The sequence below is a fragment of the Nyctibius grandis genome, chromosome 9 (assembly GCF_013368605.1).
Source record: "Nyctibius grandis isolate bNycGra1 chromosome 9, bNycGra1.pri, whole genome shotgun sequence".
NCBI classification, from domain to species: domain Eukaryota; kingdom Metazoa; phylum Chordata; class Aves; order Nyctibiiformes; family Nyctibiidae; genus Nyctibius; species Nyctibius grandis.
This window is the reverse complement of record NC_090666.1, coordinates 25642802-25661180: the sequence shown is the minus strand read 5'-3', so window position 1 is coordinate 25661180 and position 18379 is coordinate 25642802. Positions and strand designations below refer to the sequence as shown.

The following is an 18379-nucleotide window of genomic DNA, read 5'->3' as shown; positions in this document are numbered from 1 at the left end:
TGGAACAGATCATCCTGAGTGCCATTACACGACACATGCAGGACAGTCGGGGCATCGGGGCCAGCCAACATGGATTCATGAAAGGCAGGTCCTGCTTGACCAACCTGATCTCCTTCTATGACCAAGTGACCCGCTTAGTAGATGAGGGCAGGGCTGTGGATGTAGTCTATCTAGACTTCAGTAAGGCATTCGACACTGTCTCCCACAGCATCCTCCTAGACAAACTGGCTGCCCGGGGCTTGGATGGGTGGACTCTTCGATGGGTTAAAAACTGGCTGGATGGCCGAGCCCAGAGAGTGGTGGTGAATGGGGCAAAGTCCAGCTGGCGGCCGGTCACTAGCGGTGTTCCCCAGGGCTCAGTTCTGGGGCCGGTGCTGTTCAATATCTTTATAGATGATCTAGATGTAGGGATTGAGTGCACCCTCAGCAGATTTTCAGATGACACCAAGCTGGGTGGGAGTGTCAATCTGCTGGAGGGTAGGAAGGCCCTACAGAGGGATCTGGACAGGTTAGATAGATGGGCCAAGACCAACGGCATGAGGTTCAACAAGAACAAGTGCCAGGTCTTACACTTCGACCACAACAACCCCATGCAGCGCTACAGGCTGGGGGAAGAGTGGTTAGAAAGCGGCCCGGTGGAAAGAGACCTGGGGGTGCTGATCGACAGCCGGCTAAACATGCGCCAGCAGTGTGCCCAGGTGGCCAAGAAGGCCAATGGCATCCTGGCCTCTATTAGGAATAGTGTAGCCAGCCGGTCTAGGGAAGTGATTGTCCCTCTGTACTCGGCACTGGTGAGGCCGCACCTTGAATACTGTGTTCAGTTCTGGGCCCCACACTTCAAGAAAGATGTTGAGGTGTTGGAGCGAGTCCAGAGGAGGGCGACCAAGCTGGTGAAGGCTCTGGAGGGTATGACCTACGAGGAATGGCTGAGAGGGAGCTGGGGTTGTTTAGCCTGGAGAAGAGGAGGCTCAGAGGTGACCTTGTTGCAGTCTACAACTACCTGAAGGGAGGCTGTAGTGAAGTGGGAGTCGGCCTCTTCTCCCAGGCAACTAGTGATAGGACAAGAGGACATAGCCTTAAGCTTCGCCAGGGGAGGTTCAGGTTGGACATTAGGAAGCATTTCTTTTCAGAAAGGGTCATTAGACATTGGAATGGGCTGCCCAGGGAGGTGGTGGAGTCACCATCTCTGGATGTGTTTAAGAAAAGACTGGACATGGCACTTAGTGCCATGGTCTAGTTGACAGGGTGGTGTCAGGGCAATGGTTGGACTCGATGACCCCAGAGGTCTCTTCTAACCTGATTGATTCTGTGTTTGATTCTGTGAAAATCCTAGACCAGTGCCCAACGTGAATACCAGATTTTGTTATACACTGGCTACATCACAAAGCTGTTATACATCACAGCTTTAAAATTTTACTTTTACGTTGTCCAGAAGCCTTGGTTTGTATTTTGTAACAAGTCTAGTCTACATATGTATTAAGAAGAAGGAGATCTTGTAGTTCTTTAGTATTGTTGTGACCAGATATCACAGGGAGAATGCAGCGTGGAAAATAATTCTGGAGTGCAGAGGTAGGGGATTCCACTGAAAGGCCATTGCAGTTGCTTTGCAAATGTGGTTCAGGATGGAACAGTGTTGTGGGAAATTTCTTGGAGTTAAAGTGAGTGTGAAGTTCATTGTGTTAAGCACACCAGTAATATTGAGAAACTTTTTTAGAAGCTGGCATTTAGTCTTACATTCTACAGAAGAAGTTTATGGCCAAAAGCACCAGGATTTACACGTCTGCTGTTCCTTAACAGAGACTGAAAACATGCAGCTAATTCACTGTTCATTGGGAAAAAAATGTTGCTACAGTTATTGCTGAGTGCGCTGTCAGTCTAGGACCTGCAATTCTAGTGCAGCAGGAAAAGACAGAGTGACTTGAATGAACTGCATTTCTTTCTTCCATGCTCTCCAGGGACCTGACCACTGCACGAAGTGTTTCCATTTTAAGGATGGTCCAAATTGTGTGGAAAAATGTCCCGATGGCTTACAGGGGGCCAACAGCTTCATTTTCAAATATGCTGATGAGGATCGTGAGTGCCATCCATGTCATTCAAACTGCACCCAAGGGTAAGTGCAAATTCTGTGAAGTGAGCCATCCTATTTACTGTTTATAGCATGTGATGATTTACATACAGTTTGGCTTGGTAAAGCACTTGTCCCACTCCTGAAAACAGAGTGCATGGAGCAGCAATGTAACCTTTGGTTTTCAGATCTCTCATAACATTCAGGTTCCAGTCATTAATGTCCAGCAGCTTATCAGAAAAAAAGCTTACACCCCTTTTGAAAACCGTAGAGAACAACTTTTCACAGCAATGCTCTTAGCTTTCCTTCTAGCTGTCTCTAATTTGTAGTAAATGCTGCCATTGACACTTGTGTCAGTGTAGGCCTGTAAAATGACTTTATTTTTAGTATTTATTTGTTGACAGAATTTTCATCTCTGCTCCTTGGTATTGGTGAACTACCCAGCAGCGCTACTGTGAGACAAAAGTGTTACTGCTCTCTTTTTCCTATGGGGACTGATGCAAAGGGTTTGTCTGAAACCAGACTCTGTACCAGAGTCTGAGTTTCAATTTCTCAAGTCCTGTCTAAGTGCCCAAAATCCCTTGTTACATTTGGAAATACACAGCCCATCTATCTGAGCCAGAATTAAGAATCTGTACAACAAAATAATAGAAGTCACATACACAACTACTGGTTTGTGTGGGCCACGTATGTTATAAATATCTTTTTGATGAGGAGGTTGGTGGTGTCCAGCATACAAAGGGAGAGGCAGCCAGGGGAAAAAAGAGAAAACTTCAGCCAGTGAAATAATCTTCAACAAGAGGCTCTTATTGTTTAGCAGCTAAAATTAAACCAGTAAATTATTCAATGTAATCTTGATGTCAACAGCTGTTGCCATTCAAAATGAGACCTTTTGCTGGTTTTGCAAATCTAATTACAATAGAGCCATTAGGGAAATGAAAGTGAGATCGCAAAGACACAGCCAGGGTCTGTTACAGATTTGTCTTCCCCTCAGACCCTTTAAATCAGTTACGCAATAAGAAAAATGCTGCTACATGGATGAAGAGCGTAAGAAGAAACAATATGAAAAGATGAGCTCACTTCAGGATATCTGGTCCTGGCTTTAGTAGATGGTGGAAGTGCCAATTCTGATTGAATCTGACAATCTTTGGGTGTTAGATTTACTGTCCGCCTTGCATAAGAAGTGCCTTGCAGCTCTGCTGGCCTCTCAGAAGACCAGGATGCGACACTTCTTCCCATTCCCTCCTCTTTTCTGGGGAGGTCTAAATGATCTAACTGTTAATAATCTTTGTGGCACAACTGTGTTTCTCCTAGACCAGGAAGGGAGCAGAATGTTTTCCATTCCTTTACACTTCTTCATATGCCTCAGTATTTTGCAAGTGGTTGATAGTTTTTGTCTCCCTGGATGGAACAGCATCACGAAGGGAGGCTTTTATGCTTTGTGATGAAAATCTGACATTCTAGTTCATAAGAAAATAGGAGGGGCATGAGGCAGTTGTAATTGAACTTGCTGGTATTCATTGGCAACCTTTGGTGACACAGGGTTCCTTTATGCTGTTATATTGTCCTTTAATCCCTGAACTTTCAGGTTTCCTTTTTTTTTTTTTCCTGCAGCTGATTAGGTATAAGAATGTCTCATTTAGCATCACGTGCCAATCCCCAGAGAAACGACAAAGTACCACTAGTAAGAGGGCCAAAGGTTTCACTGGGTTACACATGCAAAGGTGTAGTTATCTCCCAGATGAGGGGCTGTTCCTTTGTCATGAGTCAAATACTACTCCTGACAGAAATCCTCACCCTCTTATTAAAGGGTTAATGTGTCTATTCTTAGCTATTTTGTTACCCGTCATAAAAACAACACCCCACCATCCCCCAAATCTAGGTAAGGGTGGGTATTCTCTTCTAGTGTTCTAAAGACTTTCTGGCATGTGATTATGTTAATGAAACTGTTAATGACTGCCGCAGATGTTTGGGGTTTATGAGTTGTCCATCTTCTTGCCAGCATTGTCAGGGGCTGAATATGCCCACAGAGAGAAAGGAAATTGGTTACTCTCTCTGTCTCTCTCTCCTTTTCTCCTTCAATACTAAATTCTCTGGTTTCATACCTTTTTCATACCCTTCCTTTAGAAATTAATATTTAAAATCCCCCTCCATCAGGATTCTTCAGTGAAATAAGTGATGGAAGGAACACATCTTGATATTTGGCTCACGACTGAATGGTACAGAGAAACCGTAATTCTACTTCAATCTAACATGTCTGTTCTCTCTGTCAGATCAATCGCTGGAATAAAATCAATGCCCTCACAGTACAGCTTGGATACTCGTCAAAAAGCATTGAGCTGCTGCAGAGCAGAGCTCCCAGTGTGGTATTATCTCAGTCCTTCAGTGCTGCTCTCTGAATCAGGGTGCTTGCTAAAACGGGTTGTTAGTTCTCATGTGTTGTTTTTAGTCATCCCCACCTGTTGCTGTCTCCAAGGAAGATATCTGTCCCACCTCTGTGTTTCCTGTGAGCGTTTTGCCACAATTTCATCATGGCACTTGCAGATGATTGCTTTACACCCTAGAGCATGACATTTGATAACGCTATTCTCCCTTATTCAAGTATAATGAGTACTTCTGTTAGTACGTGTGTAATTATCCAGCCCTGTTAATGATCTTACATTGACTAAGAGAACTATCAAGGAGTGACTTCCTTGGATGCAACAACTGTGCTCTTGGCCTTGCATCTCCATGATAAACATCAGCTACTTGAAGCCAGTTTGGAGCAGATCTGAGGCATGTGGGACAGCTATCCCATTTAATTGAAGACAGTCAGAAAGCATTTGGCACCTGTTCTTGCAGAGCTAGCCAAAATGGAATGCTTTCACAGAAATAAAATACTAATTATATAATAGCATTTGACAGTCTGCTCCCTCACTGGGCAAGACACAAATGGGAGATCTCACTGGACACCTCCCCGCATCGTAGAATGGCATTTTCTCACACAACTTTTTGAGGGAAGTGTATTACTCTTCACCAAAACTTTATTATCTTTCGAAGCCAAGACCAGAGAAGTCATGGGAGCCTTATCAACGGTGTGTGGACCAGAAGGGATTTGAAGGCAGAAGGACTGTCTTGCCCCTAAAGTTTAGGTGTATTTTTAGGAAGGCATTATGAATTCCAGATGAAACAATAGTACAAATTCAATGACAACAAACTCTGAATAAGAAACTGTTACTATTTTGTTGATGCAAAATTTCCTTCTACCCCCACCCCAGTTCAACTTTCTTGCTGTCACCATCAGTGTGCACTTCCTGTTAGCTAAGTAACCCCCTGGTTTTGAGTTGTCTGGCTTTATCCATAGCAATAGTTAGATGACCAGGTCATTGCCACGAATAAGGTTTTCTCCTGTCTGGAGTTAATCCATTTATGCCATTGTATAATGTTTTGTTTGTTTCCAATGACAAAGAGTTTTGAGAATTCATCTGACTAGAAATGGCTTTGCTACTCCACATATATGAACAGTTAAGACCCTACCTTTAAATCTTAAGAAAATTGATGAAAACAATATTTGTGACAGAGGGTAAAAGTATTGTTTCAGGAAAAAATGGTTGTTACTCCAATTTTCAAAACTCTTTTAACTCATCATTTTCTTTCAGAGGATGGTTATCTGTAAAGCTAGGATGAGCTCCAAGTGTAATTTTCTGTATAAGCTGTATTGGACTGCTGTAAGGTACTGAACATCAGTAATAAATTGGCACGTATAGGTTAACCCGTTCATTTTACAGAGCAAACTTGGAAATGAAAATATCATCCAGACTCCAAGCAGAAGAAGGAACCCTGGGGGTGAATGGAGTACCAGTGTGATGTATAGTTGTGTCATGCTTGTACTTACATGTGTCAAAAAGCCTGAGACCAAGGAAGTTACTTCCAGAGGAAAAATAACTGATGACTCGGTGGTGCAAATCAACTTGTTAATAGATATTGCCATTACTCCCACAGTATTGTACTGTACTTCACGTTATCAGGACAGCCAGTCAGAGAGTAGGAAACTGTTCAATGTGACTAGGAATAATGGAAATTGCACCTGGACGGTGTTTTCTGTTTGAGGCTGGGAAATCCACTGAAGAAGATTACAGGTTTAAATAAAAATCAATGGTATTTCAGCTTGGAGTGGGTGAAGTCCAAACAGCTCTCTCTTCTTGGATTCAAGTCCGATTCTCCAAAAGTCTGAGAGAATAAATGTACAGATGTGGAAAGACTCCAAGACAATAGGCTCTTTATGTTAGTCTGCCAGTTATCTGAACTAGTAATGGGCTTTCAGACCTCTAATTTGAAGAGGGACTTTTTATTTATAGCAAGAGTCTGAGCTTAGCTTCTCTTGACGTACTAGGAAGTGGAAGATCTGAACAACTTTTTTTCAGCCTCCTTCATTACTGAACTGGTTTTCTGAAAATTGCTGAGAATGCCATGAAGAAATGTTTGAGACCGGTAAGAATTCGGACAGACCTGAATTCTGAAGTCCTGAAGCCCAGGACAGCTGAAATTTCAAAAAAATTGAAATTTTTTTGAAAAAAAAAAAAACCAACCCGTCAAGAGTTCTCTCTGTTACATGTTTGAACTACACTTAAATCTACCCTTTCCACTTCGTGTGTTATCTGGCCACCTGGGTATTTAATGAATCCTTTTTATGTCTGTACATTTGCTGAAGGAAACCATTAGTGAGGAAATCCGTACAGTTTGTGTTTGCATGTCACAGTTTTTATATAAAAATAAAAACTCAAGTAAGCAAACAAGATATAAGGTTCACTATCATTCTGCTCTCCCTGATGGGCAGATAAGGGGAAATTGAATTCACTGAATTTATTTTGTAATGGCAGAGTGACAGCTAATTTAAATGCAGCAAAGCTGATGAGTGGCAAGTGATGGTGAAGTGGAAAGAAGATCTCATGGAAGCATATTTGAACTCTGATTTTTGACATGCATATCCCTTTATCAAAGCCAAACTGACAGCAAAAGACTTTAAAAAGAGTTGGGGATTGTACCTTAAACTTAAAATGCCTCAACAAAAGTGATTTTCAGTCTACTGATGTGTTGGATCACCTGCTCCTGTAGTAGACATACAGCCAAAGAGCCTGTTAATAAAATGGTTCTGAGATCTTGTTGAAGAGTTGAAATAAGTGGTTTGGTTTCCTTAAAATGCTGAGAGCTAGATACTCCCCATGGCTAGAGAAGGACTAGCTGGGCATTCAGAACTAAATGGCGTCAGGTTGTCTTAATCCCTAAAAGCTTAACTTTACAGTATCTGTCTCAATCCTGACTTCTGTATGAACGTGTAATTGACTTGCTGTTTGAATGCAGAGGACCTAGGACACCACTTCACCTACTGCTCTTCATGAGGGCAAGGAAAATCCACACATATCCATGTTTTGCAAACAGACTCTTTCCCCATGGTTGTGCTTTAGTGCTGCTGCATAAGGCGATTCCCTGCATTCCCATCGCCTTTGGTGAGCCCTTGCTGATTTTGCAGGTGGGGGTCTCTTGGCAGCATCTAAGGAAAGCAGAATAAAATGCCTGAATCAGCAGACACCACTTTGCTCTGGTTTTTGTTGTTGGAAGCTCATCCTTGAGCTTCCCTGATAAAAGTACAGGCAGCTTCCAAAATATTTCTGCAGTTGCCGTACTAGGAACTTAGAATAGAATGAACAATTGCATCAATTACAGAAAGGAAAAAAGTTTTGTATTGTGCTCCTGCAGGCCTTGTCTTGCAAATGAACAGCTTTTGTGCAGTAATCACTGGTTTGATGATGCAGACAACATCCAGAAAAAGCAACTCTATTTTCAGGACTCCCACACATGCAGGTGAAACCTGCCTTAAGTGGTGTTTGAGCCAATATATGTCCAACCTTAGAGTTCTGTTTATGTTGCTGCTATTGTTCCCGTTGCAAGCTTGTTTTTGTCACAAGCTGTAATTTTGTGGTGATTTGGGTCTCTCTTGAGAATTATAATTAAGAATGTGGCACAAAGGGGGAATTCCTGCTTCTTGGATGTGTAAATAACAGATTTCTCTCTTTCTCTCCCTATTTTCTATTTGGATTTGCTGCAGGTGCATAGGGCCACATATTGAGGACTGCATCGGCCTGATGGATAGGTACTTGCTGAGTGGTCGTTCCCTGTGTGTCTTCCATCCTCCACGTGTGGACAAGGGCGCATGCGTGTGCATGTCCTTGTGAATGGCAAATGACGTCTTTTGTTCTGTAATTGCCTGCAGGTGTAGAGGTCCCGCTAGTCATGACTGCATTTACTATCCATGGACACGACAGTCCACTTTACCACAACATGCTAGGTAACATCCACCACTTTTCCATTTTTGTACACAAGATCCTTCCCTGGTTCCTGGAGGAAGTTATACTATCCAGTTTGTTTAGAAACACAAATTATGGGGAGAATATAATTTGTCCTTAAGTAGGATATGTCTCTGAACATCCAAATTTCTTTTCATTTGAAAGCCAATTAAATATCTTACTCATTTAGGCTGATTAGAAAATGCCTTTTTTTTTTTTTTTTTTTTAGGTTAAATCAGTACAGGTTCAATTCTGAAATTTTCTGCTGAAATACGTGTTTCTTGATGAAATTTTACTAGAAGTAAACATGGTGAAATCTCTGCTTAAATTGGAATTTGCTTTTTTCCCTTTTGTCATTTTTTTTATTTAAGACAGAGCTTAAAAGCAAATGAAGCTTTTTCTTCCATACTACTTCTCTGTGGAAAAAAGTAAATGTTTCGGCAAAACTGAGTTTCTTCCTTAATTCACATACTACTATTATTTGAATTGTTTTTCCTTTTTTGTTAAAAAAAAAATCGTAACCTTGCAGCAATTTTGTTTTTCAATAATGATGATCAAAACAAATTAATACAGGAAGAATTCTAAAACATTCTGGTTATACTCTGCATTCTTTTTCATGTAAGCCCTTCATTGCCTTTGAGTTTGTTCATTTTTAAAGTCAAACTGGTTAGTATGACTTCCAGGCTTTGGGATTACTGTCATGACCTAAGACTGGATGAAAAATACATCATTTCAATCAACTTCACCTCATTAAGGATTTTGCTTTGTTTTTTTTTTTTTCTTGTCTTTAAAAAAAGATTTTAAGGTTACCTTTCCTTCCTAGTTGTGGACCTAATGTGAATAACCCTATTGCTAGCTATTGAGGGAGAGCATGTTTAGACTTGGAAAACAGTAAAAATGCTATCAGACGGTATACTTGTTTAATTAAATCAATATCAGTTCTGACTTAAGTCATGGACCAATGAATAAGCAACGGAAGAAGACTGAGTTTTTCAATATTTCAATTTTTTTTTTAATGTTTCTGATGTGGCATATCCAGTTTGAGATACTTCTATGGGGGACGCATTTTCAGATCTACTCATCCAAACTGAGTTGCACAAAACCAATAATCAGTTTTAAAGGTTTTTGTCAACTTTACTCAAAGCACAAATATGGAAAACGTATTATTATTTGCATATGTTTAAGGAGCTTACCAAACTACAGAGAACAAAGGCCATGCTGAAGTTCTTTGCTTTAGTAACCAACTTAAAAATAACATGTATTTCATCAGTTGGATTTTTAATCAGCTTTTGGGGGAACATTAAGGGCTTTATACTAGGAAGACAACTTGTTGGCTGTAGTGTAACTCTCTCACAGCATTACAGGCTACTCGCTCTAGCTTCCTTTGTTAGCCCAAAAGCCACTCAGACCTTGTTCACTGTTTAATTCAAGTGGTATAACTCCAACACTCACCTTTGCGTTGAAAATGTTCAGGTAGTAGCAACGTCTCTGGAGGTACTGCCAAATACCTACTGAATTTGCTGGAAAGACTCCTGTTAATCACAGTGGATGTTAGATTGGGCCCTGTATTTAAAAGTGGAATTAAAGGAGTGGAACCTCAAAAATGATGACACAACACTAAAGAGGTGTTGTCTAGTAAGGTGCCAGGCTTAAACCATGCGTTAGCAGGCAATGCTTATTTTGGTTTTTATGTTATGTAAATCGTAGATTTTGTCTCCTTGAATCTACTGTCAAGGTAGTAAGGCAAATTATTAAGGGGAGTAGAAATTAAAACCATTGTTTTACTCTGGTCAAGTAAATAATTTCATGCTCCCTTCAGTCTGAGGGGGAAGACCCTCAAACGTTTCCTTTAGATCTGATATATTTTTTTTTATTCCACTGGATTTATTTTAGGAAAATTACTGCACTGTGTTTAAATGTCAGGATGTATGATTCTTTCACTTTCAAGCCAAAGAAGGAAAGTTCATACCTTTATATTTATTAGATTAGTGAAATTGTTCAGGTTTTTTTGTGTGTGAGAAAATGGTTCATTTTTTTTGGGCTAAAAATGGGCAAAACTGCAGTGGCAAAAAGATACTTTTTATTACAGTAGGGGTGTAAATCATAAATGGATGTGTTTCACTTTAGGTGGAAGCTCATTGACGTCCCTTTAACAATTGTGTGCCTTCCATAGACTTACAGACCTTAAAATGATTAATAATCAGTTTTACCCTAATCCATTGACTTGAATTTCTTCCATGGATGTGAATTAGCAGTGAGTTGAAGGGCAGGGTTCTCTCAGTTGCTCAGGCAGCTGAAAGTGAGAGCAGGGCTCTAACCACAAACAACAAAATATTTCTCATCTTCACCTATTTCTATTTTCATACCAGTGTTGTTTTTCTTCCCAGTTTGCAGTTTACAAATTGGTTTTGCCATGATTTATTGACTTTGAGGGCTTTTGTAACAGTCAGGTAGAATAGCAAAGGAATTCTTACTGTCGTGTTTAATAAAAATGAATCAGATGTGCATCACATGGTTTGTTTTCCATATGACTGGTGAAACTTGAGTTTTACTGCTTATGTTTGATCCCTTATATTTTGTGGAAAAAAAATCCTTATTTTCGGTGTTGCATGTCTTTCTGCATAGGTGTTTGGGTTTTTTAAAACCTTTAGCTTCAGTAGAGTTCTGCCCAAAAGGATGCAAGAAACCCTTTTCTTTTCCTGTTTCCAGCTCAGTGCCACATATAGCTTGTTTTAGCCCTTTTTCCTCTGGACTACTTGATAGTTTTTTCAAATGCGTATTAGGTTACCTGCTGGATCTCATGTGCCATTTTTTTCCCCCTGTGATGACCCACATTTGTTTTCAATGTGTTCTATTTATCCTCACAAAGGCTTTCACTGTATTCTTAACTGACAGGAAAAGTTCAAACTCTAAAGGAGTTAGAAGTCAAAGGAGAAATGAGTGTCTCTTCTGCTTGTGGTTAGTTGCAAATTCTGGTTATTGTCCTTATAGCTCTTGATTTACTGTATTTGAAATCATATGACAGGTGTAGTCAGTGGTTTCTTTGGGTGGAAGAGCATACTTGTTAGGAGCTCTGGAACAAAGAGTGAAAAGAGGAGTATGCCTGCTTCAAAGATTTAGATAACCATGGCCTAAAAGGAAGATTGAAAAACTGTAAAAATAATACTCTGCCATCCATTAAGAATATTACTCTAGGCAGTCACGAAAGGCTGATTCTTCTGCGCTCTCCTGCTCCCAAGTCCACCAGAAAATTTGGCTAACTCAGTTATTGAAGGTAGGCTGTGGACAAAGTTTTTACTTAAAGTATGAATTGTAAATCATATGATTCATTCAGCTTAATGCTAAGAGAGAAGAGATCATCAAAGGAGGAGCAAAGTTGCTGTTTTGCAGTGCGTGAGAGATCTGCACATCTGCAAATCTGCAGATGTGGTCAGAAGCATGTGGTGGATATGGTAGGAAAGAACTAGCACCTTGATGTTATTGCTCTGAGTAAGCTGATGTCTCTCACTGTTTATGCCCTAAGAAAATTTCATTCACATTTCCCTTTTAACTAACAGAAACTAATTAGCCAGGACCACTGTTGTCAAGTGGTTACATAAAATGATGTGTACATGTTAACTCAAATTACAATCCTAATGCTAGCTTTATATCAACAAAGGACATCCTCTCAACAAATCATCACTTCCTAAACGGAAAAAGCTCTTTTTATGTACTGTGCGTGTGTACAAGACCTAATTAACAGTAAACCCTATGTAATGCAGACAGATCCTTTCATAGCTGGTTTGTACCCCTGCACAGTATGACTTCAATAGAATTTCACAGCAGCTCTGAATAGATGATGGGGAAGGGAAACCACCTCTAATAAACTGCTTATGTTCATTGCTTTTATGATGCTCTGTTCCACTGCTTGGAGGAAAGCGTTCCATATGCTCTGTATTCTTATAGAATAATTATAGTCATTGTGGAGGGGAAGAGGAAGATAATCTCTGTATAAAATAAGAGGAAAAATAGGATCTGTGAGTACAAAGCAAGCTACATTACTTGATTGGTAAAAGATGCTACTCTTGAGAGACTTTTAATATGGAACTTTCCAATGCTGTATCAGAACAGAGCAGTTGAAGAAACAGATTTATTTTTATTTTTTAAGAATCAAGACTAGAAAAACAGACAGTTTCTGATCCTGCCTCTGTGGGTTGAATAGAGCTTACACTTGATCTGTTTAGGAGAGACGGATAGAGAAATCCCTGTTCTGTGTGAGAACTTGCTGCTACTGAACTGGTTCTCTAACAGACCTTTGCTGTGGGCACTTGTATTGTCACAACAATATTTCACTGCCTGGAGCTTTAGGAGGAATACAGTTTGAGTACCCCTGTGACATGAATGAAAGTAACTGCAGTGATTTCTTGAGCTCCCCCACTTTTTACCACTACCACTTAGTAAGACTGGTCTCCTTGGGAAAGGGGCTGGGTGGGTTTTCCTTCTTTTCTGCTGTACAGATCTGACCACAGATAAAAAAAGCTCTCATTGTATTAAAACTTCTGTAACATGTTCAGAAAGATTTGTCTGGGATCTGCGAGGGTTTCTACTTCATCTGCTTTACTCAGCAGGGTTGGCTGGTGTGGTCTCATAGTATGGAAAGATTTGGTAGGATCTGCTACTGTAGAGAGAAATAAACTGTTACGGTTGGAAGAGTGGAAGAACTAGAAGCAATTGTCACGCAAGTGCTTTTTAAAATCCATTCTGTGGCTCCAGTAGTTTGAGGATCCTGTTGAGAGCACAGGATAGAATAAGGCCAGATATCTGATGTTTCTAGTAGTTTGGTATACAGAGAGTGGAATATGAGTGAAATGCTCTTGCAGTATATTGAGATTGTTGATACTCATAGACGAAGTTTCTCAGCAGCTGTGCTCGTTTGATGGATTTGGGTAATATTCATGGTTGCGCAGTGTTGCACGCCAAACAGAGAAATGCCACAATGAGGTTACAGAAGTTGCCTTAGAATGTCTCCTTATGGATATAGGTGTGGCAGTCCTTATTGTCTCATTTGGGATGTCCCAGTCCTTGTGCCTTCTTCAGCTGCTGAGCTCTGAAGAGCCATTAGTGCAGTGCCTAGTCTTGCAAAGCAAGCAGGCAGATTTCTTGCAGAAATGTGCAGGGACTTGTATTTGGTCTGCTTAGCACACAAGGTAATATCACGAATTTCGTAGTACCTCTGTTATCCCTGAACTTCACGCCAAGTGTTCATTAAGTCCTACCCCTCTGTGGCTTGAATACAAGGTTCAGCTTGGTGAGCTGTATGCGTATGTTCAGCCCCACATTAAGAGCAAGCTTCTCAGTTTTATGAAGTGTCATGGAAAATATACAGAATGCACTAGACACAATATTTACCAAGCACTGGAGTTTTGTCAAGTCATAACCAAATTTCTTTGCAGCAACTTCTCAGTAAAAGCTTTTTTTTTTTTTTGCTTTGCTACCACAAGTTGCAAAATGAATTTTCAAATACATTTAAAATAAGAAAATTCTTTGTTCAGAAAACTGACTAAATTATTTTTACTGAAACTATGAGCAGAAAAAATAAGAAGTAATTATGCCAAACATGATAGGTCACTGCTGAAAGACAAGAAACATTAGGAAATTCCAAATTGAAAATGGTTTGCTAGAATGGAAAACAACACACAGCCCTACTGCAGAAGTCACTGCTTTTATTTCTCATCAGGCTCCATAAGCCGTATGTTGTGTGTCTGTACTGGCTTGGCTGCACAAATAATGTATGATGCGAAATAAAATTGTGCCATGAAGAAGTGACCTTATTATAGAGCAACAGTATATATATCGCCACTCTCCAACAGGTTTCTTTTATGGCTTGGAATGAGGATTTAATTTAGATTTAATGTTGTTATAAATTAATTATCTATTATTAAAAATACATTTGTAGAGCTTTAGAAATATGTAAGATATAGAGTTGTTTAAACCTCAGTGAATGATTTCTTAATAATTCATTAATATTTAACGTATAATAAATCAGGACTAAAGCTTGCCGTCTTACTTCCAATCTACCTGCATAATGCAAGATTTGTCGCTCTTTCATATTTCAACAATTTAGATGACAAATGTGTTTGAGTTTAGAGTCCAGCCAAGGCTTAATTCTCTGCATTCTGGCTTATTCACCATGACCTGTCAGGTGATAAAGGAGCTGCAATTCTTGCATAAAATGGGAAGCTCTTGCTTGGGGTTCTTTAGAGCAGTACATTGGTAGTGGTGTGCTTGCGTTGTAAGCATGTATACAGTTAAGTCCGCTTAATTAGACTTCTTCAGATCAAAGTTAATATCTCAAGCCATGTAATCTACTGTAGGTGGGGACTGCGTTTGGGTTTGGGCTAGATTTACTCCTTTCTGGTATCTTTAAAGTGATCTTGCAAGAATTTCCCCCCATGCATACTTTTCCATTGCCTATTTAAAACCAGTTAAATATTTGCTGAAATGATCAAGTGTAGAGCACTTGACGCAGATGAGAATTTGTATTTGAAGTCTGCAATTGACATTACCATTTTTTGTTTTATAAGCAAAAGTGTACATTCTACTTCTCAGTTAATTTGCAACAGTTTTTCCAGCATTAGATCAGAAATAGCGAATAACTTGTTAGGGATGATAATACAGTTCACAGTTGATCTTTTAAATTTGTTTTTACAGAAATGGAAATACCAGCTTTGAATTTTATAAGACATTTTCCAGTTTTACCAGTGTGTAGCCTGCAAACACAATGGTAAACTAATAAAACAAGGTGTAGGTTTGAAGGAATTAACAAGCTTCTGTCCTTTGGTGCTACATGTGGAAAGTTGTACTGCAGCAGTTACCAAAGGTGGAAGCATTACCACAAATACCGGCAACCATGCAGGAATAGAGCATTAGTAAATTGAGCCATCAGACCAAATTACTTTATCTTACTATAATTTTTTTCCTGTGGTGCTGTAAAGTGAAGTAACAGGGTGGGAAAATGTCATATGAATTATCTGTACCTTTGGGCTTTTTGTATGAAGTTTCAAATAATGACATTCAAATTGTAGTGGGAAAGGAGGCCTAATACTAAAATCATTTCCCATGCCATGCTCTCTCTCTGTTAGTTCAGCTTACTTTGCATCTCTTTACTGTAAAGTGGAGGTATTTTGCCTTTTCTCTACCTCATTATAATGGTAGTGGATAGAGTTGAACATGAATGTAGACCTTGTACCTTCAGAAAGACTGACTGTTTTCTCAAGACTGTATGTTAAAGAGGCTTTAGAGAAGAGCCACTAGGAATAATTAAAGCTTTGTACATTGTGCCTTTTAGTGAAGAAGTTTGGGAGCTCAAACAGCGACATCTTATTTTGGCTAAAGGTTAAAGTGTAGAGCTTGATTATCATCTAAAAGTATGTAGGTAGGGAACAAAAGTTTGCTTAAAGATGGCGCTAGTCTAGCAGACTGGAAAGGAGGGTAGGTGTCTGTCTGTGGGATAATTAAATGGATGAAATCTGAGGAAAGACACATTCAAAGCAACAAAATGACAGTGCATTTCTAATGAGGATTATTAATCCCTGGAATGATTTTTCCTGGTAATATTCTATTCTCCGGCAATAGACATGTAAAATCAAGACTGGAACTTTTTCTTGAAAGCAGGATGAATTTGTGCCAAGCCTGTAGGCTGTGCTATACAGATCCTGAGGCCAGAGGATTTCACTGGTTCTGCCTGTCATTGTTTACAGTGCGTGACATAATGCTTTCCTGTCTGTGATAATAGTTTCCAGCTACGATCAGCTCTTGGCTTATGCTCTAAGACTACGACCCAGAGCTGCTGCTTTGAATTTTGATTCCTAGTACAGAGTTGCACACAGACAAGCAAATCTAGCTGCTGAATACTGGGCTTTAGTTCCTGTCAGCTTTGGTGAGGAACACAGTGAGAGCTCCATGTGACTTTACACAAGGTTTCTGCAGTGCTGATGTATCCTTATTCATTAGCAGTTAGGTCAGTTAAACTTCTGAGTTTCCAGACTGTCCTTTGTTAGGGGAGAGGAGAAACTCATTCAGATCTTACCTGTTTGACTGAACTCCCTTGCATCATGCCTATATTCACCTGAATGAGACATTTATTTTGAATAAATATAGTAGCATTTTTGTGTGTTAGTGTTTCAGCGTTTTTTATTTGATGTCGTACAACTGAAGGCAAATTGTTTCCCATTACTAAGGTTCTCTACTAATGACATAAATTTACAGGTCTAATTTGTTCATCTCTATCAGGTTTTCTAAGCCTAAGATGCTAGTGAGGTACTAAGTATCTTAACATTGTTCTGCAGTGCAGACCTTTCTTTTTGTTATTTTTTTTTCTTTTTCCCCCTCTCCCTCTTCTTATCATTCCTCCATTCCTTTCCTGGAAGATGCTTTGGTAGAGCTGTATCTTCGGTACCATGAAGTTTTAGGAAGCGTGGTATCTAGATATTGGATATTGCTTTTATTTGCATGTAACCTTTGAAAGTGAAGTTTTCTTTAGGGGTGACAGTACTTTTGTCAAAAAACTTCACACTTTTTTTCAATTTGATGTAAATTTTTAATGACACTGTCTTCACACACTGGTGAACAAGCTCTTTTGCAGACATGTTGGCTGTTTAATCAGTGGAAGATAGTGCAGATAGTTTCTGTAGTTATCTGAGATTGAGCAAATGATCGAACAGGCAAGGAAAGATTGTGGGATAATGTGAAAAACAGGTGCTGGCTAGTTCTGGTTGAGCTTTTCACTGGCAGAGAGTTGTGAGGAGTTTACTGTGTATTTGCCGTCTTTTGACAGAGCTGGTAGTCCCTAATCCTGAAGAGTTGTGGCATTTATGCAGAAATTTGAGAACAAATTCAACCTTGTAATCAAGACAAAGGCCAAACTTTGGTTAAACATGGTCCAGTCATGATGTAATCTCTGACTTGTACATTATATGAAGTTTTTCTTGCAGTACCTGCAGGAAAATTGTCTGAAATTGAATCAACCTTTTAAGTAAGAAGTGTGAACAGTTTCCTCAAATAATTTGTCCTAGACTCCCAATACCCTGCCTGTGACGTAGTCTGTGCATTAGAAACACAGACCACCAGAGCAATACACCAAGGTGTTACTTGCATGTTAAAATACTTGCTTGGATTTTCATTACATGTTCCTGTTTTACTTGCTGTTCCATTTTAACTCATAGCCGTCTACTTGTAGTAAACCTAATGATGTTTAGATATGCCGCTGAAATTAAGTAGCACAGATGTGCCTTAGAAGGCACAGAAGCTATAAAGCAGCATAACATGAGTGAAAAGTTGAGGTGACAGTGGAAGAGTAGAAGCAAACAAAAGGACAGAGGATGTGGTTTTAATTATTTGTTACCGTTTGTTTTGCTCCAGTTAATGCTGTTAAGGTTCAGCCAAGTTAGAACCCGTAGGCCTCAGTGTTGCTGAATATAGTGTTACAGGTCATGCTAAAGGGAGATAAGGCATTGTGATCCCTACTTTTGGCAATATAGCATGTTAATCTGCAAATGAATCTGAAAATAATGCTGGGAGCATGGACCATGATATACAGATCCTGTAAGCCGGTTGGTTAGCAGCGATGACCTGGTAGACTGGAGAGAAGAGGACTAATTCTAGGTGGGCAATTCACCAGCATGGCAGTGACCAAACTGGTCTCTTCTAAGTTCCCAGTAGGCTTGAATCAGCCATTGGGAAATTTTCACAGAATCACAGAATCACAGAATGTTAGGGATTAGAAGGGACCTCGAAAGATCATCTAGTCCAATCCCCCTGCCGGAGCAGGATTACCTAGACCATATCACACAGGAACGCGTCCAGGTGGGTTTTGAATGTCTCCAGAGAAGGAGACTCCACAACCTCTCTGGGCAGCCTGTTCCAGTGTTTGGTCACCCTCACCGTAAAGAAGTTTTTCCTCATATTTATGCGGAACCTCCTGTGTTCCAGCTTGCACCCATTGCCCCTTGTC

General features: G+C 39.9%; 1 protein-coding gene across 3 annotated transcripts in view; it reads left to right on the top strand.

The window, feature by feature from the left end:
• ERBB4 (erb-b2 receptor tyrosine kinase 4) overlaps positions 1-18379 on the top strand; it is a 660540-nt gene that overhangs the window by 499394 nt on the left and 142767 nt on the right. For 2 of the 3 annotated variants that reach the window (XM_068408107.1, XM_068408106.1), the window contains exons 15-16: positions 1956-2110; positions 8151-8195. In XM_068408107.1, the coding sequence (XP_068264208.1) occupies positions 1956-2110; positions 8151-8195 (200 nt within the window). Of the gene's footprint in view, positions 1-1955; positions 2111-8150; positions 8196-8315; positions 8391-18379 lie in introns of all 3 variants that reach the window. The other variant, XM_068408108.1, reaches the window with a different exon arrangement.